The sequence below is a fragment of the Stigmatopora argus genome, chromosome 7, assembly GCF_051989625.1.
Source record: "Stigmatopora argus isolate UIUO_Sarg chromosome 7, RoL_Sarg_1.0, whole genome shotgun sequence".
Classification (NCBI taxonomy): Eukaryota; Metazoa; Chordata; class Actinopteri; order Syngnathiformes; family Syngnathidae; genus Stigmatopora; species Stigmatopora argus.
The window spans coordinates 11,754,034-11,781,025 of NC_135393.1; the positions used below are offsets into that span (position 1 = coordinate 11,754,034).

At 41.7% G+C, this 26,992-nt stretch overlaps 4 protein-coding genes and 1 long non-coding RNA gene across 8 annotated transcripts; 2 read left to right on the forward strand and 3 right to left on the reverse strand.

Moving 5' to 3' along the window:
* Window positions 1-1,032: 1,032 nt before the first annotated feature.
* On the forward strand, window positions 1,033-13,176 carry evpla (envoplakin a). Its single transcript, XM_077606024.1, has 22 exons — window positions 1,033-1,099; window positions 3,185-3,284; window positions 3,363-3,517; window positions 4,394-4,517; window positions 4,592-4,723; window positions 4,806-4,847; window positions 5,334-5,495; window positions 5,572-5,679; window positions 5,849-5,944; window positions 6,020-6,130; window positions 6,213-6,359; window positions 6,485-6,639; window positions 6,721-6,818; window positions 7,403-7,575; window positions 7,655-7,827; window positions 7,917-8,055; window positions 8,174-8,367; window positions 8,458-8,608; window positions 8,882-8,965; window positions 9,053-9,160; window positions 9,241-9,333; window positions 9,410-13,176. The coding sequence occupies exons 1-22, from the start codon at window positions 1,056-1,058 to the stop codon at window positions 12,791-12,793; spliced, it is 5,973 nt and encodes a 1,990-aa protein (XP_077462150.1). The 5' UTR covers window positions 1,033-1,055; the 3' UTR covers window positions 12,794-13,176.
* On the reverse strand, window positions 7,343-8,773 carry LOC144077916 (uncharacterized). Its single transcript, XR_013301125.1, has 3 exons — window positions 8,154-8,773; window positions 7,911-8,077; window positions 7,343-7,486 (listed from the first exon to the last, which is right to left on the reverse strand). It is a non-coding gene; the product is annotated as an uncharacterized LOC144077916 (long non-coding RNA).
* Window positions 11,258-14,509, reverse strand: ten1 (TEN1 subunit of CST complex). Its single transcript, XM_077606025.1, has 3 exons — window positions 14,293-14,509; window positions 13,743-13,924; window positions 11,258-13,596 (listed from the first exon to the last, which is right to left on the reverse strand). Exons 1-3 carry the CDS (start codon window positions 14,385-14,387, stop codon window positions 13,442-13,444), a joined length of 432 nt encoding a protein of 143 aa, XP_077462151.1. The 5' UTR covers window positions 14,388-14,509; the 3' UTR covers window positions 11,258-13,441.
* A 294-nt stretch (window positions 14,510-14,803) lies between these two features.
* Window positions 14,804-24,387, forward strand: acox1 (acyl-CoA oxidase 1, palmitoyl). 4 transcript variants are annotated; one of them, XM_077606020.1, is made up of 14 exons: window positions 14,804-15,046; window positions 15,840-15,999; window positions 16,825-16,985; window positions 20,789-20,896; window positions 21,011-21,130; window positions 21,200-21,315; window positions 21,443-21,612; window positions 21,721-21,883; window positions 21,981-22,171; window positions 22,263-22,442; window positions 22,533-22,635; window positions 22,799-22,942; window positions 23,476-23,682; window positions 23,775-24,387. In XM_077606020.1, exons 1-14 carry the CDS (start codon window positions 14,938-14,940, stop codon window positions 23,823-23,825), a joined length of 1,983 nt encoding a protein of 660 aa, XP_077462146.1. In that variant the 5' UTR covers window positions 14,804-14,937; the 3' UTR covers window positions 23,826-24,387. The 4 variants fall into 4 exon arrangements, with proteins under 4 accessions (XP_077462146.1, XP_077462143.1, XP_077462145.1 ...); XM_077606017.1 differs by lacking the exon at window positions 16,825-16,985 and adding an exon at window positions 18,622-18,782; XM_077606019.1 differs by lacking the exon at window positions 16,825-16,985 and adding an exon at window positions 19,782-19,942.
* Window positions 24,388-24,611: 224 nt separating this feature from the next.
* LOC144077913 (chymotrypsin A-like) lies at window positions 24,612-26,031 on the reverse strand. The gene is made up of 7 exons (XM_077606023.1): window positions 25,980-26,031; window positions 25,805-25,908; window positions 25,654-25,733; window positions 25,514-25,592; window positions 25,252-25,432; window positions 25,048-25,181; window positions 24,612-24,842 (listed from the first exon to the last, which is right to left on the reverse strand). Exons 1-7 carry the CDS (start codon window positions 26,029-26,031, stop codon window positions 24,681-24,683), a joined length of 792 nt encoding a protein of 263 aa, XP_077462149.1. The 3' UTR covers window positions 24,612-24,680.
* Between the last annotated feature and the right edge of the window lie 961 nt (window positions 26,032-26,992).

A 26,992-nucleotide genomic window follows, 5' to 3' on the forward strand; every position in this document is an offset into this window, starting at 1 on the left:
TGTAGTGTCAGTGTATCCACAGTTCTAGATGGGCAATAAAAAAAAGTAATTTTAAGTCAAATGAATTCATTATTTGACAGCTCTATATATTTAGGTAGTTGTATGTAACAAAGGATTAAAAGCAAGAGTTATACTGTAAAAACAATACATCTTTAAAAAATAGCAATAATTGAAAAAAAAATGTTGCATGCTTATAAAAAATGGTGAACTATAAGATTGATGGTTATACCATTTTTTTAACGATTTAAATAAAAGAGCAAAACATCCCCAAGACCAGAACTCACCGTGACCAAGACAAAACCAATACCATAAAAATCATTTTTCCCCAGTCGTTCACCTGGGAGTAACACTAAAATTAAATGTAATTGGGTTAAAAAAAAATCTTAAACGAAGTCAAAGTATTCTGTCACTTCACATTTTTAATCCTACCAAATTCACCATTTACCGATTTTCCAATCGGTGACACGTCAGCCGAATTATATTTGACGTGGACCCAAATGGGTGCAGCCCAACTAACTCCATCACTAAAAACGAATTAACCTAGGCGTGTGTGCGTCGCCCTCTTAGACGACTATTTTAAAATTCAACACCACACTGAATCATATATATTCATCCCCCCCACAGTGACTTGGAATATTAAATATATGCCATTTCAATCCATGCTTAATGCAGCCTCCACTGCACCCGTATGGAAGCACTAACCTTTTTTTTTTTTCATTCTCAGTTCTGGTGAATGGGCCCCCAATTCAAAGGCAGGGCAGGGCCCCAAAATGGGAGGAGGTCAAAAACTGGTCCGTCCGGTCCTCCTCGCGCAAGCTGGATGTCTGGGCGGCGACACGCCTGCCAGGACGCCCGAGAGGAGGTGCGCCCGTGCCGATATGAAGGCGTGTAGGTAAGCCCTTTGCTGTGTTTAGACTTTGACAGCGAGACCCCACGGAAGAGCAGACGCTCAGTGGGGGAGAAGCGAGGCCACTGAGACGCACGCAAAAGAGGATTAAAAGAGCGACGGAGACTTTCGCCGGGATCTCGGTTCCACTCGCACCCCCATCGCCAGGATGTTCCGGAAAAGAGAGAGTACTTCGTCGGTCAAGGTCAACAGGTATATTTTTCTTCCATTTTTCTTTCCTTACACTGGATCTTATACTTGTTCCACTTGAAACCAGGAGTGTGTCATGTTTCCCCAGCATGCTCTTGTGTGTGTGTATGTTTCCTAGAGAGTTATGTTATATCAGGGTTTGTCAGCAAATGTGATGAGAAACTGCACCGTGGTCTAAATGGTGTGTTTTCCCCAACATGTCAGATGTTAGAAAGTGAGTCTCTACTAGGTAACCACTCTTAGATAAAACTCAGATCTCAGGTTGTTGTTTTTCTTACACAATACAAAAGAATATTTTGTTTTTGGGCTCAGTCAATTGACTCATTGGCTCACATTGACGTCTGATCTATTTGAACTGGGCGTATTGCACACCTGTCAACCTCTGCCGAAAACTGCCCTTATAAATGATTATGATTCCCCTTAAAACCCCCCAAAAAACCTTACAAACACCGTACGAGTCGTACGGTGTTTGTAAGGTTTTTTGGGGGTTTGTAAGGGGAATCATAATCATTTATAAGGGCAGTTATCGGCAGAGGTTGACAGGTATGGTATTGGCAGAATGAGTTAATTCATACAAAGCACAACTAGAAAAAAAAGGCGTGTTGCATTATTCAGGCTGATCTGTCACATGCGTGCATGCTGTCAGTCAGCTTTGGGATAATGAGGGTTGGGCGCCCTTTCACTGATTCCCGTCCTTCACAGTAAGCGGGCGTTGGTTTGCAACCATACCCAGCGATTCATTCTTTTTGCAGCATGATTCAGCAGTACATAGGAATAAAAGATATCAGTGAGGCATTTGCTAACAGTGACAAACTGAAATGATCACCTAAGAGGCACATTCTTTGAACAAACAGTCAAATATTAAGATAATTCTTCGTTATTTGTTTGTTTTTTTGCTTTGTGACATATTGACCTTTCAGTAAATTCATTGCTTTCGGGCGTTTTCACATTTGATTGAGGGAGTGTTTGCAAAGCCGTGATGTTTCTTGATGAAGAATGCAGACAAACCCTGCTCAATTATGTTGATAATCCAGTTCGTCAAGGCCGCTAATCAGATTATCGCACCTCCGACGTCATACTCGTATTATTTGTGGACGTTATTGTTCTCTAAACTCTACTTTTGGGAGTGTGCAGCCATATGCAACATTGCACATCAATTACTTTGAGTTAAATGTACAGTTTGAACAATGAATTTAACGTCAACCCCATTAATTATAGTGGGCACTATAATGTAAATCATTGTAAAGGTTTTTATTATTTAAACTCATTCGCTGCTATCCCTGGTTACCGATTGTGTGGTAGCGGTAAAAGTTGGAAGTTGATATTAAAAATATAGATGTCAAATCCATTTCATTTCTATCCGATCGTCGTTAAAATGGATAGGACATCTATTTGCGTCAATGGCAGCCAAAGTGTTAAACTATGCAAGATCACAAGAGATTTAAAAAACAGAACAAAAAATCAATAAATAAAATTCCCAAAGCAAAATATACACACAGGGTACACTTCTTTTTCCAATTATTATTTCCAACACTTTGTTTTAAATAGTTTTTGGTTTTTATAACTAAAATGAATAAGTATTTTTATTACTCATGGCTTTTTTAGAAAAAATCTTCCTCAGTTATTATTGTTTAAATATTTTTCACCCCCCCTCCCAAAAAAATACATCCATCAATGCAGGGGTGATACTCAGTTTCTGTGGAATGGCGAGCATTTGAAGAACGCTTTGGGAGTGGCTGAAGACAATGAAAATATTTGTCTTACATGTTGCAAATTTGTGATTGGATGAGTAGAAAGAGAGAACTTGTGCCTAAGCGCAAACTAACGCCGTGATGCCATCAACTTTGGTGAATTTTTCTATGCAGAGATATTAGTTTATGTCTGGTGAATCATGTCAAAACTGGCATTCAATGGGCCAAAAAAACATTTTTATAATGAATCCAAGCTACACTTGGCAAAACATGACATAAAAAAAGGAAGCCACGGGACATCTACCATCCTAACCTTAATGCGACCATTTGGAGGCAACTTCTAATAACTAGCAAGGTGTACTCTCCAGTCTTGTAAGATTTTGTTTTCACCTTGTAGGACCCAGCCCAACGACCTGGCCCTGTTGATCGCTCAAATGCAAAAGAATGCAGACGTGGTGGAGAAAGACATCCTGCGTTCTGAGGAACTCTTGGCTGAGGTAATACAACGCGCGAAAGCCTCCTTCATTTAGTTTTTCCCCAAATTCCATCGCTTGACAAGTGTCATCTTTCACCAGGATGCAGAAAATGACAAGAAAGAACTTCCCCTGAAGCATCAGAATCAACTGTGCGACACTTTGGGTGAAGCTGAAACCCTGCTGAAAGACCTCTTCTTGCACGTGGACAAAGCCAAGAAGCTCAAACACCCGCAAGCCAGAGAGATTGAGAGCGAGTGAGTTATTTATTAGCTGTGCAACTTTCCAGGAATGCACTTATTCGGGCACTCCATTTAGTGTTGCGAGATTTCGTTTTAGCTCCCTCTGCAGATGAGATTCAAAACATGCTTTAACACTTGAAGCGACTAAAAACTTTGCCTCCTAAAGAGCCGCTGTCCGCGTATCTGGAAATCACACGTGTTAACATTTGGTGTTGTACAAGTATGGCCTACGTGAACCAGAATGGAATGTAGACTTTTTTTCATTCTATAAAACATTACTTTTTCCCCATCCCATTTTTAATTCAGTGGTTTATAGTCCAGTGCAGTTTAAATATAGATTTAGCTGCATATCTGCAGTTTATGTTTGGAAGAAATGCAGTTTTCTAATTCTTCTCTGTTTATAGTCCTGAAAAATAGAGTAATTATATATATATTATTATTATTAATCAAGTTTTTTTTATGGGAGTAAAATGATAAATTCATTGTTGTTAATAAAAGATGAATTAAAATGAATAAAAACAAAAATACACTGGTTAAGAGCCCCAGCTAGCTCTAAAGTTGATGAATAATGAATGAAACAGTTTTAGAAACATTTTTTAAACATGAAAATAAATATGTTCAATTAAGAGAATACTTCCAGCTGCTTGAAATTCTTTGTAAAACAAGTCAAACTAGATGTCTATGTCATCTATATGTCAAACTGGAAACCTCATCTGTAAATAGGGGAGGAAGTTAGAGTCACAACCTCTTTTCTGCCTCGAACAATACCTGACACCTGATTCAGAGGGCAGGGAGTCCCAAAAATCTGAACCGAACCATCCAACTTCTCCATTTTCTTGCTTTAAAAAGCTAAATCTGTCCCGTGCCTTTCTTTTTTTTTTAACCCCCCAGCGTCCTCCACCTTCACGAGCGCTGGCTGAAGGACTGCACATTCTATCGAGAGATCTACGAGCAGATCGATGATGTGTCGCTGATGCCCAGGATTGACTGGGCGCCTGTTTTTAATGAGAAACAAGTATGTCACAGAAGCCCCAAAAAATGAGGAAAACAGCAACATGCGTCCAACTGCTCTTGTGTGCGTGTTGTCAGAAACAAGCAGGAAGCGACCTGTATGGGCCCACATTGCCAGAACTGGAGAAGCAGATGGCTTCTCACCGACTCCTGCACCAGCAGATCGAGGCCTACAACACGCAGCTGTGTGTCAGCTCTGCCGGTACCAAGGTAAACTCACGCAGCTAAATGTGATGTAATCAGCGTGACGGATTTTCTATTGCTAGTCATAACATCTTTTCTCCTCTCGTAGGAAGACTATGTGGCCCTCAAGAAACAGTACAACAAAATCCTAGTGAGTTCCATGTGAAATACAGTCTTTGACACGATTCATTCTAAAATCTGCTTGAATTCATTCATCCAACCTCTCGCAATGAATAGTCAAGAATGCACTTGTGTTTAATTGAATGCCTTTATAATGTTATTATACAAGTACAATGAGATTTAAAGCTACAAGTACATACCTAATTGTTTAATAACCTCCGTCTAGCCAAAATCTCACTCATGCTTTTTCACATTAATGCTATTTATGTCTACAATAACACGTACGCTACAAAATTTACATACTATACACATTATCTAGTCAAGTTTGAAGTGCTACAAACTGACTGCAAGTGCCACTGTCATTAGTTTATATACTAATCTTGTTGTGTAGTCACAAACAGAGCAAATCTTAAATGTAAAATACTTTAAAAGTCCCCAATGCCAATGGAAAGACATAAAAACACTGAATGTTTGGATTGAAATTTCACCTCTAAAAGATGTTTTTCTCTCTTGAAAGGAAACCTCCAAATGGCGTGGCCACTATTTGAACAGCCTTTACGAGTACATGCAGGGCTGCAACAAGGAGTTGAATTTTCTGGGAGAAGAACAAGATAAGATCAAGAAGCAGGACTGGAGTGACCGAATGGCAGATCCTCCAGATGTCCGCAGGCAGTACGAGGTCAGAACGGATCACTATTTATAAACATTGACAATTGAGACTGTGTTTTTTGTTAAAAGCACCTTTTAATCAACAGAACTTCAAAAACAACAGTCTCCTGTCACACGAGAGTGAGGTGAACAAACTCCAGGATGAAGGGGACCGACTGATCGAGCTCAAGCACCCCGCCACCGCTACCATACAGGTAGGCAACGATACTGCTCTAGTAGTTGGTCAATTAGGTTGACCGTATTTTCTGGACTATATACGTAAATCGCACTTTTTTCATAGTTTGGCGGGCCTGGCGACTTCAAACTCGGCTGCGAGAATTGGTGGAATTCCAATGCTGATTTATTTATTTTTATTTTTTGCAGGCTCAGAGAGACATTGTGCGCAACGAATGGCAGAAGTTCCTTCACTTGTGCATTTGTCAGGAGACACATCTTGACAATTTGGAACAGTACAAAAAGGTAATCATGACACATGACTTGTATAATGAAGTTTGACATAAACTTAACGTCTATTGCATTTGCATGATTACACAGTACCAAATGGACTCAGATCAACTGTCCGAAACACTTGGCAAACTTAACAGGAGCTTAGACCCGAACGTCAGTGCCAAGAAGAGCAACTCCGAGATGCTGCTGCAGCTCGAGGTATAAATCGGATAATTTAATCGTTTTCGTGAGCTTCATTCATTTTCTGCAATTCTGAAACGTTGTTCGTGTTTCCCAACAGACGGAAGAGAAAGCTATGCAGGACAGTGAGCAGCTGCTGGCAGATCTAAGAAGGCGCAGCACCACCATTGCTCCGCTGAAGCAGCGTCGGAGTCCCCCAAACCAAACGGTCACACTGGAGTCCCTATGCGACTGGGATTCAAACAGGGTACATGATTGGAACGCTTAAATATGATCATGCCGATAGTAGATTTTTACTTATTGCTGGTGTGTATCCCAAAGGGGTCCCTCATAATTAATGGGATTTTACTGTATTTTTATTTGTTCATCAAGGGACCACTGTCAAGAGGTGAGAAGTGTACTCTGAAATCCAACTCTGACATTGAGAACTGGGACGTGATAACCAACAAAGGAGTCTCTAGCACCTTCCCTGGGGTTTGCTTCTTGATCCCGCCTCTTGATCCAGAGGCAATCAACAGAGTGGATGTGTAAGAAAGCAGTCCCATTGCAAAAATATGCCACTGATGTATTTAAACTACAATGCCATGCATATGTATGTTTATCTCTAGTTTGGGTGGTGAACTGGGTGACATTAAGAAGAGAAGAGCAGCTCTGGCAGCAAACCTTAAAAATCACAAGTCCGAAATGGCCAAGGCTCTGCAATCAGGTTATTACCAATTTCCATATTGCAGGATTCAAACTCATCTCTGTCATAGCCACATGTTAGTCATGTTTTCATTTTTACCGTTAGTCGAGTATCGATGACTAATAAACTATGAAATGAATCCACAATTATTTTTAGTCGGTGAATCGTTTTGATATTTAATTATAATTTTCTTCTTATTAAGAAAGGAGGAAACAGTGAATATTCTTTATTATTCATGTAGTCTTTAATATTTGTTTTATTTTTTGATAAAAGTAGGAAAAACTAAATATATATTTAACATTTTATTTGTACTTTATTTTTTTCAATAAAAACAACTGTAAATATCTTGACATTTTCACTTAAATCTGAAAAAAAAAATTAAAACCCATAGATTTCCTTACAATTCTGTCATTCTTGACCTTTTATTATTTACTACAAGAAATTTCATCTGAATTTGATCTTAGCTAGAAACACAAAATGGTGTGGTGGGCTTGACCTGCCCCGGAGGTCCTTGAGTTTGACACCTGTGAAATATTGGCTGTAATCCCAACCCTTCACTTGTCACTTACCTTCATAATGAACGAACTTCCCGTTTACCGCTGCAGCCCCACCGTCGTCTCCCGCGCTGGATCCCAAAGTAGAAGCGTTGGGTCTCCGCTTGGACAAACTGAACGCTGACCTGGACAATGCTGATAAAGACATAGTAAGCCGCATGAGAACTCCACTGAACCACAACAGCCCTACTTCAGATCTCTTCAACAGGCTGAAGGAACAGGAAGTGAGAACCATCTTACTAAATGAATTCATAGCTGAATCTAACAATATAGAATACGCCCATTATTATAAATGTCTTTTAGCAAGCCGCCATGGGACTAAAAGGTCTGGAGAGGGAAAAGCTTTCAGCTAAGGCTGAACTTCAGCCTCTACTTGCCAAAGATCCAAGTGCCTCCTTCGCGTTGCCACTCAAAATGAACACTGCAGAAAACAAATATGATGGCCTCTCAGGACTGTCTGACCTGTACAACAAGAAGTAGGTCTAATATCTGCTATGAAAAATGAACAAGGAGAATAGTATACTTTATTGTTCTACTTTGACGGACTTTGATTACGTACTTTCAGAGCAAATGCATCCCTAAACCTGGAGAATCAGATAAAAAAGGTGGATGGCATCATCTCCGGATTTGAGAAGAGGTTGAGTGAAGATGGCCCGATACTTGATGTCCCGAGCTCCATCCAAACGGCCAGCGAGAGCCTTCTTGTAAGGAAACAACTGCGAATTCCTTAGGAGCCATGCAAAAGTTGATCAATCTTACTAAAAGCAATCAGACACAAGAAATTGTATTTTTGTTTTTTTACCTGGCCTTTGCCATTTTCAGCAACAACGAAAGGCTGTGGCGTCGGCTCAGCCCGAGATGAGGAAGCTGAGTCAGGACCTGGAGGCCACTGAACAGCTCTGCAGCTCTCTGCAGCAGGGATACCAGGAGTTTTGCCCTGACATCCAACACCAGAGAAAAGAGGTCAAACATCTGCACAACCGCTATGCAAACCTCGACAATCAGTTAAAGGAGAGGTGAGAATCCCGGCTGTAAACAGTCCCATATTATATGTCTCAAGACAAACAATACAGAGTTTTAATGACGCCCCGCTTTTATTTTTCCAGAGAAAATATCTTGCAAGAAGCCGGCGCCAAAAACCATGAATTCCAAAGTACTGCCAAATCCCTGAACTTGTTCCTGAACAACCTGCCGAAGAACAAGTTCAGTTACAATGACGATGCAAATTCACTATATGCCATGCAGAGTTCGCAGGAGGTGAGCATACTGGCTAATTGTAATCCAATTGGATCGCTGGCTTTTTTTACCCGGTGTATTTGCTTTTATGTTTCCGTGCGAGGATTTTCTGAAAAGGTTTACCTAGCCTCTTACGCAAAGTTACAAAAGAATTCTCATAGAAATGGAATATATATATATATATATATATATATATATATATATATATATATATATATGTTTTTGAGGTTGCCTCCCAAATTAATTGTACCGGGAGCACTTGTTAACTCATGTCTAACTGACACGTTTCTTCAGAGGGTGATGGACGACCTAAAGCGGAAAGGCAATGACATGGACAGAGTCACCGACTTGTCTCAAGACGTACAGAATCTACTTAGTGTAAGACATAACACTCAAAGTTCAAAATACAGACGAATTAAGGCGTGATAACATTAACACAAAACGTGCCATCTTTTTGATGCGCAGGAGTATGACGCCAACATGGAAAAATTCAACGGTACGCTTGAAGATTCCGGCACCTCTGTTGTCAAGAGACCGTATACACTCACACTTGATGAGTCTGTTCAGAAAGAGGTACCAGCCACTATAGGCTCTTTTGCGTATTCAGAATTTTCTTGCAAAATGGAGAGGTTACCTGTGTCTTTCTGCCACAGGAGAGAGATTTGGTCAACCGCTACGCTGAGGCATTAGCTGAAAATGGCCAAAGGCAGAAACAGATGGGGTTGACACGCAATCTACTTTTAAAAGTAAGAGGGCAGGCTACGGGAAACGCAGCGACATGACTGGATAGTTTGTTGACGTTTGACATTTCCTTTGATACAGAATGATGAAAAAGTTCAGTTGCTGGCACAGCATCAGGTAGAGCTGGAAAGTCAGCAAAGGAATGTTTTTGAGCTAAATAGTGTCTCCAGAGAGCTGGAGGAAGAAAGGGACAGGACACTTCATGTGGAGGCAAATCTCAAATCCTTCAGAGATAGGCTGATGTCACTGAAGAATCGCAGAGGAGTAGAGCGTGTTGAGGAAAAAGAAGTGGTTCAGTACTACCGTGAGCCCAAACTGGAGATTGACTTAACTGAACTTCAGAAGACCCTCCATGAAGAGTTCCGCAGACGGACCACCATCCAAAGCGAATTGGAGATTTATAGCAAAAAGTTTTCCCTCGTAGATGACAACCTAAAAAACGCAACACCAAAACTGTTGACCAGAGAAGTGACAGAGTTTGAGAAAGATCCTCAGCTAGATATAGAAGCTTCCAGGCTAAGAGATGAAATATCAAGACTGAGGGACACCATTCGAACGACTGACTCGCAGCACATACAGGTGAGAACAGAGTATGAGTTTCTCCAACAGAAGAAACCGCTCATCAAAGAGAGGGTGGTCAAGAAAGAAGTGCTGAAGGTAGAAAAGGACCCAGAGATGATGAGATCCGTCCGGAAATTTGAGACAGAACTTTCTGAGGAGACTAGCCGGGTCAAGATCATAAATGATGAAATATTCCAACTGAGGAGCCAAATAAATGCCCTGGAGAGATTGATTCCCAACATCCAGCCCAAGATCATCACCAAGGAAGTTAAAAAGGTTGAACAAGACCCCGAACTCATCTCAGAGTCAAAAAGGATTCGATCGTCTGTGGAGAATGAGATCATAGAAAATAACGCCTTGTCCAAACATCTCATGGACCTCCACAGTCGCTACAGGGAAGTTCAGTCGCTGAAACCCAAATTTGAGGTGAAGGAAATTGTTAATGAGATTTTCCGTATTGACCCCGGCACCGAGGTGGAAATTTTACGCCTCAGGAAGGACATACAAGAGACCAATGTGCAGCGCTCCGGATTGGAGAGGGACCTCACAAAGGTAGGCTCAGAGGTGAATTTTCTGCGCTCACAGAAACCTAAAGTGGAAATGAAGGAAGTCTTTCAAGAGGTAGTGAAGGAAGAGAGAAGCCCCGAAAATGTGAGAGAGATTCAAAGATTAAATGAGCAGATCAATGTTATCCACAACAATTACAACTTCTTCCTAGAACAAGTGAGGACACTGAAGAAAGAGAGAGATGTATGGAAGGTTGAAAAGTCCAAGGTCGAGACCAAAATCCTCACCCGAGAGGTCGTAAAGTACGAACCGGATCCTCTCTTGGAGAAAGAGGCCGACCGCCTGAGAAGAGATTTGAGGGACGAGGCACAGAGAAGACGCTCCATCGAGGAGTTGGTGTTTGACCTGAAAAACAAATACATCTTGTTGGAAAGGCAAAGACCCGAGGAGAAAGTGGTCGTGCAGGAGGTCGTGCGTTTAGAGAAGGACCCACGGCAAGTGATGGAACATGAGAGATTGAGCAGGGGCCTGGATGAAGAAGTGACCAATCGCCGTCACATCGAGTTGGAGTTGCAGCAACTGAGAATGAAGGTGGAAGAGAAGGAGCGGCTCCTCAAAGCAAGCGACGAGCATCAAAAGAGGATCATGGCCGAGTCGGAATTAAAGGAACTCAGAATGCGCATCCACCAGCTGGAACATGCGCCGCCTGCCGTTTCGGAAAATATCGTTGTTGAGGAGGTACTGAAGGTGGAGAGAGACCCCAAACTGGAGAGGCTGACGATCGGTCTGCGGGGGGAGATGGACAAGGAGGCCAACGACATACTGCGTCTCCAGAGAGAAATCCGTAATATCACCCTTAGGCTCGAGGTCCTACAGAAAGAAAAGTCCATCGAGAAGAAAGTCTACAAGGAAGTCGTCCGTGTCGAAAAAGACCAGGCTGTGGAGAGCGAGCGAGATCGCCTGAGGGAACAGGTGTCTAAGCAGAAATTTGCTAGGCAGGACATCGAGGAACAAATCAAACGCCTCAGTACCAAGACAAACCACATGGTGTCTTCCAAATCGAGCAATTCGAGAGAAGAATCGAGCCTGACTTTGAACCGAGATGCCCTGCTGAGGGAGAAGGACAACCTGATTCGCGAGCTCAGGACGCTGGAAACAAAGAAACACGACATCACTCTGTCTTTCGAGCAGCAGAGCAGACTGATGAGCGAGAGAACGCAGATGAGCCGGCACAGAAGCATGAAGATGGGGACCGATATCCAGCAGTTCGAGCGTGAAATCCTCAACGAAAAGGAAAAGATCCATTTCCGTGACACCACTCTTCGCGAGCTCCTTCTGAACATGCAGAAGGAGGAACACTCGGAAACCAGGACCAAAGAAACCAACATGTCCACCAAAATCACCATTCTGGATCCAGACACGGGCAAAGATATGTCTCCCTACGACGCCTACGTCATGCGTCTGATTGATCGCCAACAGTACATTCACCTGCAGGAGCTCGAGTGCGACTGGGAGGAGATTACCTCCGTGGGACCCGATGGCGAGACTTCGGTCCTGCAGGATCGCAAAAGCGGCAATCAGTTCTCCATTAAAGACGCCATGAGGGAGGGCCGACTGACGCAGTTCGATCTGGATCAGTACAAACAAGGCAAACTCCACATCTCGGAGTTTGCCTTGCTCGTCGCTGGCGAAACCAAGCCCAAGACCCACTCTTTTCCCCAAAGGAACAGCATCCCAGTCAGGTCGGCGCCAATCGACTACGCCGCAACCCAAAGCTATCCGATCGCTGGGATCATGGACACACACACGGACACCTGCTTCACCGTACGCAGCGCTGCTATGCGTAAACTGATAGATGCCACCACGGCCCAGAAGCTTCTGGAAGCTCAGGCGGCGACCGGCGGCATCATTGACATCGGCTCCAAAGAGAGACACTCGGTCAACAAGGCGGCTTCCAGAGGACTCATTGACGACAGCCAGCTCCAAAGGCTCCTCAACGCTCAGAAGGCCTACACCGGTGTGGAAGACCCGGTGACCAAAGAGCGCTTATCTGTGGGAGAAGCCTCCCAGAAAGGCTGGATGCCCAAGGAAAATGCACAATGGTACATGGAAGCGCAGCATCTGACTGGAGGACTGGTGGATCCCAACACCAACAAAAGAGTGAGCATCGTGGATGCGATTGGGTCCAAAATGATCAACAACACCATGATGAGGGAGATTCAAGCGGAAAGCAATTACAAGAAGGATATCACCGACCCGCTCACCAAGCAGAAGATCAACTACAAACAAGCCCTGGATCGATGCAAGAGAGATCCAATCTCTGGCCTTCTCGTGCTGCCGGCCTCCTCCAAAGAGTCGGGTTACACTCCGGCATACAACAGATATGCAAGATTTTAAACGGGCTTTACGAGTTCTCCGCTTTGCCAAGTCTTGAATGAAAATAAGAGCCGTTTTTGGGAATCACCTTGTATGAACAGAAAGTGCGTTATGATATGGCGCTTTTGTCTTGGGCAACTTTATATGTCAAAGCATCAAAGATTTCTACCAAGTTGCCTTTGTTTACTAAGCGTGTGGGCAGATGTTGTGATTTAATTCAAAGAAAACTACATATGAAGTATCTACGTGATATTATTACTTTGGAATCCTGGGACATGGTGCAATGCTATTTACGAAGATCAATATGATTCTGTATTACTTTTGGGTTATCCTTCAACTCTTCATTCTTTCTCGTTTCATACTTTATGAAGAAACACCTATCAATAAATTTAAATTATAATGTCTCTTGTGCTGTCTTTTAACTGAAACACATGTAGACAAAACAGCCTTTATTTAAATTGGCAGGTATAGAAAGTGCTAAACATGTGTGTAAGGAGTGATAATGCAGAAAAAAATCAAAACCCCAAAAAAACCCCTGAGTTTACAATGTAAAAAAACCTGCACCGACAAATCAAAACAATAAATAATTTCATCGTACAAGACTCTTCCTAATAGTGATGGATTAAAGTGAGCGTCCAAAATGTCAGCAATCCACGATGAAGTCCAAGATCAAGTTCCATCTGCATTTTGCATAGCAACATCCTCCAATTGGCTCTCCCTTTCCGTAAAGAAGCGCCTCTGCTCATTTATGGCTTTTTCAAGAAGGCCAACGTTGACACCTTCCACACAGTTGAGCACACGCGCACACACCCGAATGTCAACCGCTGTAAAGTAAAAAGATGTTTCATTATTATTTATTCATTTTCCCAAACACTTAGCCTCACAAGGCTCGCTGGGGGGTGCTGGAGCTTACCCCAGCCAACTATGGGCAATAACAAAAAAAACAGCACAAAAGAGATTTCAGGGACACCGGACACTGAAGTTGTTTTCTTACCGTTAGCTGTTTCTATTTCACCCAGTACCACATACTGGGTTCCTATCATGGGATTAAATGGTTCCACAAGTGAGGTGTTGATGATGACGGAGTGTTCTTTGGAAGCATGTTGACATGTTAGTGATGCCTGGGACTTTTCCAGGTCATAGTGGGCAAGTCTAGAAAAATGGGATTGATAAAGTAAAGGGTCAACATCTTCGCTGAATGCAGTCTCCTATTCTCCAATAGTCTTCAAATAACCTAAATTGCATATTTTTGGGAGAAAAAAACAAGGACAGCTGCAGAAATACTGCTTAAATACCACTTGTGTAAGGAAAAAATGTACTATAGTGTATACTTTTTACATGCTCTTTGCAAGTTGGATCAGTACTTAGCTGACAGTGATTGAAGTCAAATCCATCATGACTGGGACGCTCTCCCAGTCTAAATGAATTGGACGTTTGAAGCCGTCATTGGCGATGCGCCCCTTTTAATTTCGTAATCGGTATTGGTAAACAAAGCGAAACCTAGTAAATAACAAACCAACCTGCCAAATGTTCGTACAGATGCTCCGTCCTGCAACGCTCCATACTTTAATTCCCACAGGAAATAATACACCGCTGCACCCGGGAGCATCGCCATTAATAGTATAATAATTTTAGTGGACGACGTACTTATATCCGAAATTATGATAGTTGAGTGCGAATAGTACGATTACATCCGATTGAGTGTCGTGACACACTATGTAGTAGTTCTAGGCAGCAGGCGCCCTGCCGCAATCCGATAGGCTGAAGGAAACTCCCTCCTGCAATTTGATTGGCTGAAGTACCACAGTAGGACCTGCCCAGTTTATAAACAGAAAAAATAATGTACCATCATCGTGAAGGATTAACCCTAAATACATGCTTAAACCAATTCAGGAGAAATTTGTATTCATTTATGTATTTATTGTTCTAATTGTATAAATATTTGGGAAGGCCATACCGAGACGTAAGGGCCAATCACATTGCAGTAGGGCGTGTCTTGTCGAGAACACCAGTGGGATTGTACACTTCCGGATTTGTCCACCACGTCACTTAGTCTTCCTGCAAACGGGTCACTTGAGTTTGAGACTTTTACCACGCAAGCGGACGTCGCTCTCACTGTATTTATTTTAATTCTTTTCACTTTAGAATTCGTTTTGAATTCAAAAATGAACCCGGACATTCTAAACGAGAGGCAGAAGGCGACCTTTGACGTCGAGAATCTCACCCACATTTTACACGGAGGCCCAGACAAGACGAAGAGGAGACGAGAAATCGGTAACTCTTTTCTGCACGTGTAAACAAACAGGTCATTTTGTACACTGCAAATTTGTGACTTTCAACATAATCACATCAAAATCCTTAAAGATAATGTCCAAAGCGATTCAATCTTAATGTCTACTCAAGTTGAAGGACTAATCCATCGGCTAATGTTAGCTTTCTTCTTCTTCTCCCAGTATTCCGATATTTTCATTTTAATATTGGTTTAATTAGCTTTCTTTATCTACCTTGTGTCACTCTATATAAATTATCTAAAAGATCAATTGCACGCTATGTTTGTCTATAGAATTAGTGTGTTCAGACGTTTTCAACATCAAACTCAAATGCCCTCTTGCCTCATTTTGTTTATTCAAAGCACATGTTTTATAACACATTGGCATACCACGGAACAAATATCCATTATTGTTGACCCCTAGGCGTTCAATGGAAGGTGACATTTTCCTACCTGCCACCATCTGTAAGAGGCATTGACAAAGAGGACATAAACATTTTAATATTTTTTTGCAGGTGTGTGTCATTGCAGTAGTCTCCTGTCTGAGGTTAATCAGTAATGAACTCTGGCCTATTTCAGTGTTTTTGGTTAATCTTTTGAATTCAAGGCGACGTGGAATGTAGAAATATACAACAACTGGACTTGTTCATACTTTGGAATTGCCTGTATTTTGTAAAAAACAAAAACAAAAAAAACATACATTTATTCATGAACTATCCCACTCTGTAGCTTTGACACAAACAATGAATTCCACAAACTGTAGGTTCACTGTGCTGATTTTCTCCATTTCCACTGCAGAGTCAATGGTCCTGAGTGATCCAGACTTCAAGGAGGAGGACCCGAACTTTCTGTCCCGCAGTGAGCGCTATGACCAAGCTGTTAAAAAGAGTGCGCAAATGATCCTCAAACTCCGAGAGTATGGTATTGCCGACCCGGAGGAGATCTACTGCTATAAGAGGTATGCGATTATGAGTACCATGCATGGAATAATACATCATGCAACCTTTTCATACAACAAGAGACAAAAATTAACAACAAAACATTTGTGGGTGAATTTTCCTGAAATATGTCATTATGCAAACTGAGCCCAGGGCATTGCACTTTTGTATAAATAATGTAAGAGCAAAGTGCATGAAGTAGTTTTTTGTCGTATAGGTGCATAGAGGGAGACTTTGTACCCAAATTACATCTCATGTAATAAAAGTACAAAGAGTTTGTGACAGTTGTTGGTCTTGTAGTTACTACAATGTTGGCGTTACCAGTAATAAACCAAAATCACTTTGTCGTCGCACTTGTACAGTGATCTACAAACCCAAAATTATTAAATCTGTTATTTTATAGAACTGAACCAAAATGTCCTACATGGACTTCAAGGCCAAAGTACGCTCACTTAATGTTTCTCGTCCAGTGTAGATCTTGTACTGTTCTGATCTTTTTCATTAAAAATAAATACTTGGAAGGCCTATTCAACTATAGTATTTTCCACACTATAAGGCACAACTTAAAGACTTCAATTTTCTCAAAAGCCGGTGCCTTATATGGATCGATTTTGGTTCATCATTGTATGAAATTCCCTTTAGCATAGCTCCATCGAGTTGATGTACACTATAACCCCTTGTTAGGTTGTTTATTGGAGGTCCGCCTTATAGTGCGGAAAATACGGTAATTTGAATATTCTGTCATTCACAACATTTTGTTATCTTACCTACATCACTTCTCACATTCATACCTAATACTTGAGCCATTTAGCGGTTATTGATTGTATACCTTCCATTTCACCTAGAATGTTTCGAGGCAACTTTCAGGAGGCAATGGTACTCCACTTTACCATGTTTGTTCCAACCCTGTATGGCCAATGTGACCCTGAGCAGTGCAAGAAATGGTTACCTCTAGCTGAATCCTGCCAGGCCCTTGGCACATATGCTCAAACTGAGCTAGGTCACGGTCAGTCCTTGACAACACATTTTCCCCAAAATTGAAAATCACTATATTTGCAATTGCATTTTTACCCCTGAAAACAGGCCCATTCTGGAGACTATTTTTTGTACAGTATTTGTTTGACAGATCAAAGTTAGTCTTTGTGTACTAATGACATCAGTCATTTTCTTAGTATCTGTAAGTCATGGATCTGCAAATCATCCGTATCTTTGTCAAATACAGACGCTCCCCTACTTACGAACGAGTTAGGTTCCGAGCGATTGTTCATAAGTTGAATTTGTTTGTAAGTTGATTCAGTGCTATATTTTGTATTATAATTTATGTTTAAGGCCTATATAAGTATATTGAAGGTTTATATAAGTGCATTTGTATGTTTAAGGCTTGTATAAGTAACACACATTGGTTTGTACTGAAAAAAACATTTAATAAAATGGAGAGAATATGTACAGTACTGTATGGAGAGAGAGAGAGAGAGATTTATGTATTAGAAACTGGCCGAAAGAAGCGATCTAACGACGATTGCACAGTTTTCTTCTTTTTTTTCATCATAAATGATGCGGTAGCACTGTATGGCATCATTCAATTGATTTGCAAACTTTGTGCAACGTTCAATATTTGGGTTCTGCTGCTCGATCTTTCTGTTTATGAATGGTACTGACGGTCGAACGATTCAAGTTGTATGCCCGTGCAACGCTCACCACTCTCACGCGCATCAAGCTTCGTTATTATTGCCACTCGTTTCAAATGAAATGGCTTGCCTCTTCCTTGCAACTCCCTCAATAGAAGCCTTTCGCTTTTTACCAACCATATTCAATAATGGATGCACGAGATATTTAATGATACAAATGAAAAAGGTTCTTTGCGCACTGGAGATACCTTCACGCACTTCCGCATTGCAACGAATTGGACAGAAGAAGGTAGATGCTGGGTGAGCTGAGCTCTCACAGCGCCAGGCGTCGGTATTAGCGGCGGAAAGAAGCACTACTCGGAAAAAAATACAAAATCGAACTTACGAACATTTTTCGACATAAACGCAATTTGCAGACATGTTCGTATGTACCGTTGTTCGTAAGTCGTATGTTCGTAAGTAGGGGAGCGTCTGTATTAAACCAAAATGACTTTGTCGACGCTCTTGTACAGTGATCTACAAACCCAAAATTATTAAATCTGTTATTCTATAGAACGGAATCAAAATGTCCTACCTGTACTTCAAGGCCATAGTATGCTCACTTAATGTTTCTCGCCCAGTGTAGATCTTGTACTGTTGTGATGTTTTTCATTAAAAATAAATACTTGGAAGGCCTATTCAACTACTGTATTTTCCGCACTATAAGGCGCAAATAAAAGACTTCAATTTTCTCAAAAGCCGGCGCCTTATATGGATCAATTTTGGTTCAACATTGTATGAAATTCCCTTTAGAATAGAATAGCTCCATCGAGTTGATGTACACTATAACCCCTTGTTAGGTCGTTTATGGGAGATCCGCCTTATAGTGCGGAAAATACGGTAATTTGAATATTCTGTCATTCACAATATTTTGTTCAGCATCAGTAGATATCTTAGCTACATCACTTCTCACGTTCATACCTAATACTTGAGCCATTCAGCGGTTATTGAATGTATACCTTCCATTTTACCTAGAATGTTTGGAGGCAACTTTCAGGAGGCAATGGGACTCCACTTTGCCATGTTTGTTCCAACCCTGTATGGCCAATGTGACCCTGAGCAGTGCAAGAAATGGTTACCTCTAGCAGAATCCTGCCAGGCTCTTGGCACATATGCTCAAACTGAGCTGGGTCACGGTCAGTCCTTGACAACACATTTTCCCCAAAATTGAAAATCACTATATTTGCATTTGCATTTGCATTTTTACCCCTGAAAACAGACCCATTCTGGAGACTATTTTTTTTGTACAGTATATGTTTGACAGATCAAAGTTAGTCTTTGTGTACTAATGACATCAGTCATTTTCTTAGTATCTGTAAGTCATGGATCTGCAAATCATCCGTATCTTTGGCAAATATCTTTCTATAGAAGAATTCAATTCCATTTGTATGACATTCATAGAACCAGTACTTTTCAAACGGGAATGCTAAACGTGCATACCAACGTTTAGTTGTAGCTTGTAACTCTTTTATTCCTTTGCAATTGGCAAGCTGCTAGGGAGAAAGTAGGTCAACCAAGTTTTTGTTTGTTGGAGCCCACCGACTGTGTATTTTCAGTCGCTATTTGACAAGAGCATTCAACCAATCGCTGCATTATTGTTAGTGAACGATTTTTTCTGGTTCTTGAACGAAAACATTTCCGAACTGCGACAAGGACAGATTGAATAGAAGAGACTAATTTAGGCATATGTAAATCTGGGTTCGACTAGAAAATACTTTTTTCACACAATGACAGGTGCTTTAAACGTAAACAGGTAGGAGAAGTGGAACATTTGACATCCCTGTGCTGCCATCACAGAAATCTCCTTAAAAAATGGGAAATAATTTTGTATTATATTGCATATAGTACATTTTTATAAAATTCCCTTAAATTGTTGTGCTGCTCTTTGAAGACAAATTATGACAAATTATTTTTTTAAAACATCTCAAAATGAACTGATTTCCTCTCTTTTTTCATGGTCTCATCTATGCTCAACCTCTCTATTTACATTTTAATTTTGTGTGCATTGTTAATTTTTCTTACAATCTTCATCATTTGTCATCCCTCCAAAATTGTAATGCCCACCACTCCTCGCCTTTGCTTGGCATGACCATCTGGCTACCTTTTCCACTGGGGTCTTGTCTTCTGTGGTTTAGCTGCGTGCACCCCGGCAGACCCGATCCTTTTGATCTGCATCTCGGAATGTTCCTGCCCACACTGCTCAACCAGGCCACTTCAGAACAAATGGACCGCTTCTTCATGCCTGCCTGGAACCTAGAGATCATCGGCACCTACGCTCAGACTGAGATGGGCCACGGTAAAATACTAAGAAAGCCCTGAGTCTATTGTTGAGCTGAGTTTAGGAATAGTGGACTACTTTTAATAATTCCACTTCAAATATGTACACCTTTGGCCACATCGTAGTGATGGAAACCAGGTACGACGTGAGCGGGCACAGCGTGTTTCTACCCCGAAACTGGGCTTTTATACTGCGAGACGGTTAGGTTATAAGTGGTTGCTTTAGAGTTTTAGGCTCTACAAATTCCTGTGTGGTTATGCAGACTGGAAAATAACTAATGCATAGTTCTCTGTACATAGGATTTGCAAAAAACGTTAGATTGTTGCATGCTTTGGATCTGTCAAACATGTACAAGGTGCACAGCTTACTCCCCTTTTTTAATGAAGCTTGCCAAAATGTTGGGACATTACGCATATTGTGAATGAAATTGAAATGCGGTCTTGTGGAAGTGCCAAATTTAAAAAATATTCAGAATTTCAAGGGAAAATGTGTAGATTTTAAATTCCATGGTTGCAAGAAAAAGAAGGTAAATAGTCATAGAAGTCTTTTATACTAAAATTGAAACTCAACATATTTTTCCCTTTATTTTCTCAGTTTTTGACTTTTGATCTGTCCTCCTGTTGTATTTTGAATAAAATATTGGAATTCCTACACCATTCCTTATCACAGTCTGTTTAGTCTCCCAACTTTCTGGCTGAATGCTAGATTTTATATATATTTCCCTAATGAATTGGCAAAGGCCTTTATGGCAACTCTAATGTCCTTTTTAAAAAAATGTATTTGTTCTGTGTTTTCTCAATGTATTCTCTTATGCTATATGTTTTATGAAACTGGTGATATTTACTTACTATGCCTGTCCTACAGGAACACATCTCAGAGGACTGGAAACCACTGCTACATATGACCCAGCCACAGAGGAGTTTGTTCTAAACAGTCCCACTGTCAGCTCCATCAAATGGTGGCCTGGAGGCCGTAAGTACAAGATTACACTTCCCAAACACTACAAAATCCAGCATTTATTTCTAAATTCGAGTAACTGAAAGATTTTGAAAAATGATGATTTGTAACCCTGTTTTCTTCATCTAGTTGGGAAGACCTCAAACCATGCAATTGTACTTGCCCAGCTCTATACTCAGGGAAAATGCAATGGTTTGCATGCCTTCATCGTACCTATCCGTGATATGAACACTCACAAACCGCTTCCAGGTAAGTACCATTTTTGGAATTTCTTTTTCTATTCCTCGCTGCGACAGAAACCAACTCTTTTGCTCATAGGTATTGTTGTTGGGGATATCGGGCCCAAATTTGGTTTCAATGAAGTTGACAATGGCTTTTTGAAACTTGACCACGTGCGAATTCCACGGGAGAACATGCTCATGAAATATGCTAAGGTGAGCTCATCAAATTGCGCATTCGATCAAAAAAATCAATATCAGATGTGAAAATGACCGTTACAGGCAATTTTATGGATTTTAAGGGGAACGTCAGCTCACTGAAAGGTTCTTGTCCGCCCACCAGGTGGATCCAGATGGCACCTACATCAAGCCGCCTAGCGCCAAGTTGACCTATGGCACCATGGTTTTCATCCGTTCCATGATTGTGGGCGAGTCTGCTCGGGCCCTGGCGAAATCCAGCACCATCGCTATCCGCTACAGTTCAGTCCGCCACCAGTCTGAAATACGGCCTGGGTCAGTCACCACTGATTTCATGGACAATGCTAATTGTGCACAGTAGTTTTTGCAAGTTAGCGTTGGTATTTTTATGTATCCTTCCTAAAAAATGGTTCTAACTTGCAGCGAGCCAGAGCCTCAAATCCTCGACTACCAGACGCAGCAGTACAAACTGTTCCCTGTTCTTGCTATGGCCTATGCCTTCACTTTTGTCGGCCAGTACATGAACCAAACGTACCACCGCATTACCGGGGACATCAATCAGGGAGACTTTAGTGAGCTGCCAGAGGTACTAATAGCAGATAGACTTCGTATGCACACCCGATGCGTTCAAGTCCCAAACTTTTTCCCCTTTGTTTGACCTTTCACCTTTATCCATTGTGTAGCTTCATGCACTGTCTGCGGGTCTGAAGGCTTTCACCACGTGGGCTGCGAACTCCGCCATTGAAGTGTGCCGAATGTCGTGTGGAGGTCACGGCTATTCCCGCAGCAGTGCCTTACCAGACATATATGTTGAGTTCACCCCAACCTGCACCTACGAGGGAGAGAACACCGTCATGATGCTGCAAACCGCGAGGTATCATTGTGGACTTTTTATTAGCTACGCACGTTTATGTCACGTCGCGACCACAGATTTGTGATTTTCTGCATTTTGTGTGTGTACAAAGATACTTAATGAAGAGCTACCGGCAGGCTAGAACAGGTCAGCGGTTGCATGGAATCGTGTCGTACCTGAATGAGGCTGACCAGCAGAGAATCCAACCGCAGCCCGTCGCCGGAAGATCGACTGGAGTCGATATTAACGACCTGTCCGAGCTGGTGGAGCTCTACAAACTACGAGCCGCTACGTAAGACGACGAGAATGCTAGTCGATCTACAATGACGGCAGTGGTTTGGACTCTTGATACATGAAAAAAAAAACAATTCTATGTGTTTAGTCTTGTTGAGTTGGCAGCCAAAAGCATCCAAAAGGAGCGGCAACACAGGAGCCAGGAGGATGCCTGGAATAATAGTGCTATCGACCTGGTCAGAGCTTCTGATGTAAGACAAATTTGTGTGACAAACACATATCTCTGCAACATTAACAATATAGCATACATTCACGTGAACCATTACACCGTTAGCAAAGTATGATGTCTAGCAGTTCTATTGCTGAATTGTTTACCTAATTTTCTAACATTTTACTACAATTGAATGCCTCCAGGCCCACTGCCACTATGTCGTAGTGAAGCTATTTGCTGACAAGTTGGGAGAGATTGATGCAGCTTCCATTCATTCAGTGCTGTTGACGCTAGCTCGCCTGTATGCCCTTCACGGCATCTCAAACAACTCTGGAGACTTTCTTCAGGTACAATTTTATCTATAGCAGGGGTGGGCAAACTATTGCACAAAGGGCCACACTGAAGAACTACCAATTTATATTAGCTCTCCAATTGTTTTTTTAACATCTCAATACCTTTTTAATTGTGGAACAGTATGAATGTGAGCCAAATGTGTGTATTCACTAAACAAGCTACGATGTGACTGAATTGACTCGCAAAGGAAAGACCGAAGAACCACTTGCTCTAGACACGATGTCCAGACTCTATTGTCTTCATTATGTGTATCTATGTATGTGAATATGTATTTTTCTGTATGTGTATGTATATTTGTAGCATATGTGACATGCAGTGTTTTATCTCACCCGTTTGCCTTTAGATAATTCTTTACGACATTTTTACCAATCTGCAAATGCTAGCAAGTTGAGTCACTCGTATCGCAAGGTGGTAATTTACCTGAAAAAGCTAGATTTTGTCATTTCAATCCTTTATTTTGTTATTTCTGCAAGTTACAAGCTGTAACTGACCAAACTTACCCAGACTTCAATCTGTTTTATCACAGGCTGGACTGTTGAATGGGTCCCAGGTACTGCAAATTGCTAATCGTGTCAAGGAGCTGCTTTCTGAGCTGAGGCCAAACGCTGTGGCACTGGTAGATGCCTTCGATTTCCACGACAAGCTGCTGAATTCAGTCTTGGGGAGATATGACGGGAATGTCTACGAGCACATGTTTGAATGGGCTCGTAGATCACCCTTGAACTCTACAGAGGTCAGCAAATGTTACAGAAGGCGTTTATAACGCATACATTATTTTAACTAGTATTATTATTTAAAGTAACAGATTATTTTTCCATTTTGCAGGTGCACGAGTCCTATCACAAGTATCTGAAGCCCTTGAGGTCCAAACTGTAAGCTGATTCACACATTCAGAGAATGACAATTTCATCACCAACAACACTTTTGACACAATCTCCCCCTTTTAGCTAACCAGAGAGTTTTTTGGCAGTCAAAATATAGAAAAAAAATTAGCTTGGTGGGTCAATTGGAACAAGTTTCTATTTTGTATAGGTTTAACTATATTATGAAAAAAAAAATATTCCACCATTTTCATCTGTCCTACAATTTCAAATCTTTTATCTCTATATTAAAACATAGGCCTTAAATTATATGAATTTTCTAGAATTGTTTCCTATAAAAGAATGCTAGCGAAATTTTGAATCTGAAGTCTTTAATATAGGCAGATCATTTTCATGAGATTCCCATATGTGCCTGCTCGCTTGAGGAAAATGTTATCCCAGAGTAGAAGATATTCTTTTTTTCTTTCTGTGGGTAACTGATGTACATAATGTAAAGGAATGGTAATGACTGGCCAGATTGTTGATTAACCATAATTGGTTGTATATTTGTTCATGTTTCTACTAATATTGAATAATAATTTGACATGTTGTCAAAATAAATACGGAATAAGGAGTGTGCATCTGATGTCCACCTGTGCAGTTCAACCGATATTTTGAGATTTAATTGAAAAAATTACGTACTTGAGCCATTTAATCTTTTGAAACAAAAGTTTAAATTTCATCCAGATGCAAGCGTCCAACAAATCCATTTGTTCATTCAGTCCAAATGCATTGGATGTCAAGCAGGAAAGTGATGCTGGACTGAATTTTGCCAATTTGACACCCTTGCGCTAACACCTCACATTACAAATGAGTCTCTGGCATTGAAGTTGTTTGGATGTTTTATTTAAAATGACGTGTAGCTTTCCATTTAGTTGGCAGCGATGATCTGGTCCATCCAGGCGCGCAGCTCGGTGACACGGGCGTAGACACCAGGCCTGCTAGGCGTGCACGTTCCGCTTCCCCAGGACACAATGCCAACCAGGGTCCAGGCACCTCCCTTCTGGCAGACCAGGGGGCCACCGGAATCGCCCTGCGATCACAAACGAAGATCACGATCAACAAAAAATTTAACCCAATGAGCACTCAGAGGTCTTATCAGATACACGAGATCAAGTCCAACCAAAATCTCGAATCTCCAAGCTCAGTTTTGAGTGTTACAGCCAGTGTTCGATAAGAATTAGAACTTAAAACTTGTGGACTATTTGGTCTGAAGTGGAAAAAGAAGTCATGCCCACCATGCAGGATGAAACTCCAGAGGCTCCGGCGCAGATCATCAGGCTGGTGATCCTGTTACCCCAGAATCTACGGCACTGGTCTTTGCTCAGGAGTGGCAAGGAGGCCTGCTGGAGGAGGGCCGGCGTGTCGGGGGCTGAAACGCAACAATGGGCTAGGGGTCAGGTACCTGCCACCAAGCCGCCCGGCTGAGTTTTTTTTCTTACCATCGTGGCGGGTCAGTCCCCAGCCGGTGGTGACGCACCGGGTGCCTGCGGCGAAGTTGTCGCTAGACTCGGCCAAGCAGACGGGTGATACGCGCATGTTCATTTGGACAGGGGTGGCCAACTTGATGAGCAGGATGTCGTTGTTGGTGGTGAAGCCATTGTAGCGTGGGTGCTTGAAGACCTGCAGTGGGCGGAACAGAAGTCAACACCGGTTGCTGCGCCAACTCACCACGGGAACGGAACGGAGTAAGGCTCTTCTCACCTTGCCGACCCTAAGGACTTGGATGTCCTCGGCGGTAGATGAGCGGTCGTGCTCGCCCACAACCACGCGATGGGAAGTCCTGTCAGCACAAAGACCGACATCGTCTCATTCTAGTCTAGTCTTTGATTAGGTCGGCTTACCTGACGTTGCAGTGGGCGGCCGTCACCACCCAGTTCTCGTTGACCAGGGATCCACCGCAGAAGTGGAAACCAGTGTAGTCCTGGGGGTTAGATAGACAAGATAGTGTTGCGGGAGGCATCTAGACTCATTTCCACAAACGAATGAGCGTACCTGCAGGGACACCTGCCAGGGCCAGGAGTGCGGCACAGCCTCCTCGCCGTTGACGATACGAGAGTAACCCGTGATGGCGGGAGGGATGGCAGGGGTGCCGCAGCCTCAAAAAGAAGACAATCATCGCAAACGTCGCCCTCTATCGGGAAGGGACAACTGACAAATGGGAACTTACCGTAGGCGGCGCTGACAAAGGCGAGGCACGAGAGGATCCACAGGAAGGCCATTGCTACGACATGTCTACTGGGCAGAAAGGCTGGCTTTTTATACATATGTGCGCCCGGCCTCCATTGGTTGAGAGCATTGGGGGGCGTCTAAGCAGGGATACGCCACTGGAGAACGTGAGAGTTTGGACACATGATGTTCAGGGAAATTTGCAGCTGCTCAAAAAGCAACGTCAATTCTATCAAAACCTTTATGCCGCAATGCAACTTTTTGGGCCACTTTATTCATTATGGGATAGTTTTGGGTCACTTCATGGTTAATCCATTTACTGCTGATGTACATTAATTTTTCAAGTTTGATTTTATGTAGACAGCTCATTGCTTTTTTAAATTGCCATTTTAATTTTTTTATTTTTTTCAATGTTTCCTCAAAATGGTTCCTTCAAATAAGTCATTGATTTGTTAAAAATCATTTATACCAGTTAGGTAATTTTATGGAAAAAAATTAGTAGTATTTGTAATTAATTACTTCGCCATTTTTTCATATTGCTCTTTTAAAAAAAAGAAGTTAGTTTTCAATGTATTTTACACCCAAATTGATCCTTGAGTTCATTTTATTCCAAATTTCTTTGCACTTGAGAAAATATATGCAGGACCAATATTGGATTTTAAATGAGGGGCTGTAATCGGCCCCTGCAGCACAAAATTGCGACTGACCTATTGAATGTAATTGAAAATTGAAGAAAAAACTCAACTTTATTATGATTACTAGGTAATAAGGAATCCAACCAAAATGTAAGCCCCTAGACATTCCATTAACCTTTAATTAAAAATTGTGTTTTTTAAATGACCAAAAACAGTCACATTGAACGTTTTTATGGTGACTTATATTTTTTGTTGACACTGACATATATGGATACCATATGTTGACATGTCAACTGCATTCAAGGACGCTCCGAGAGAAAAGTCCATATGTGTTTAAGCTTGGCATGTTCAACGTGTCTGTCGTGTTCACCAGCTGCTT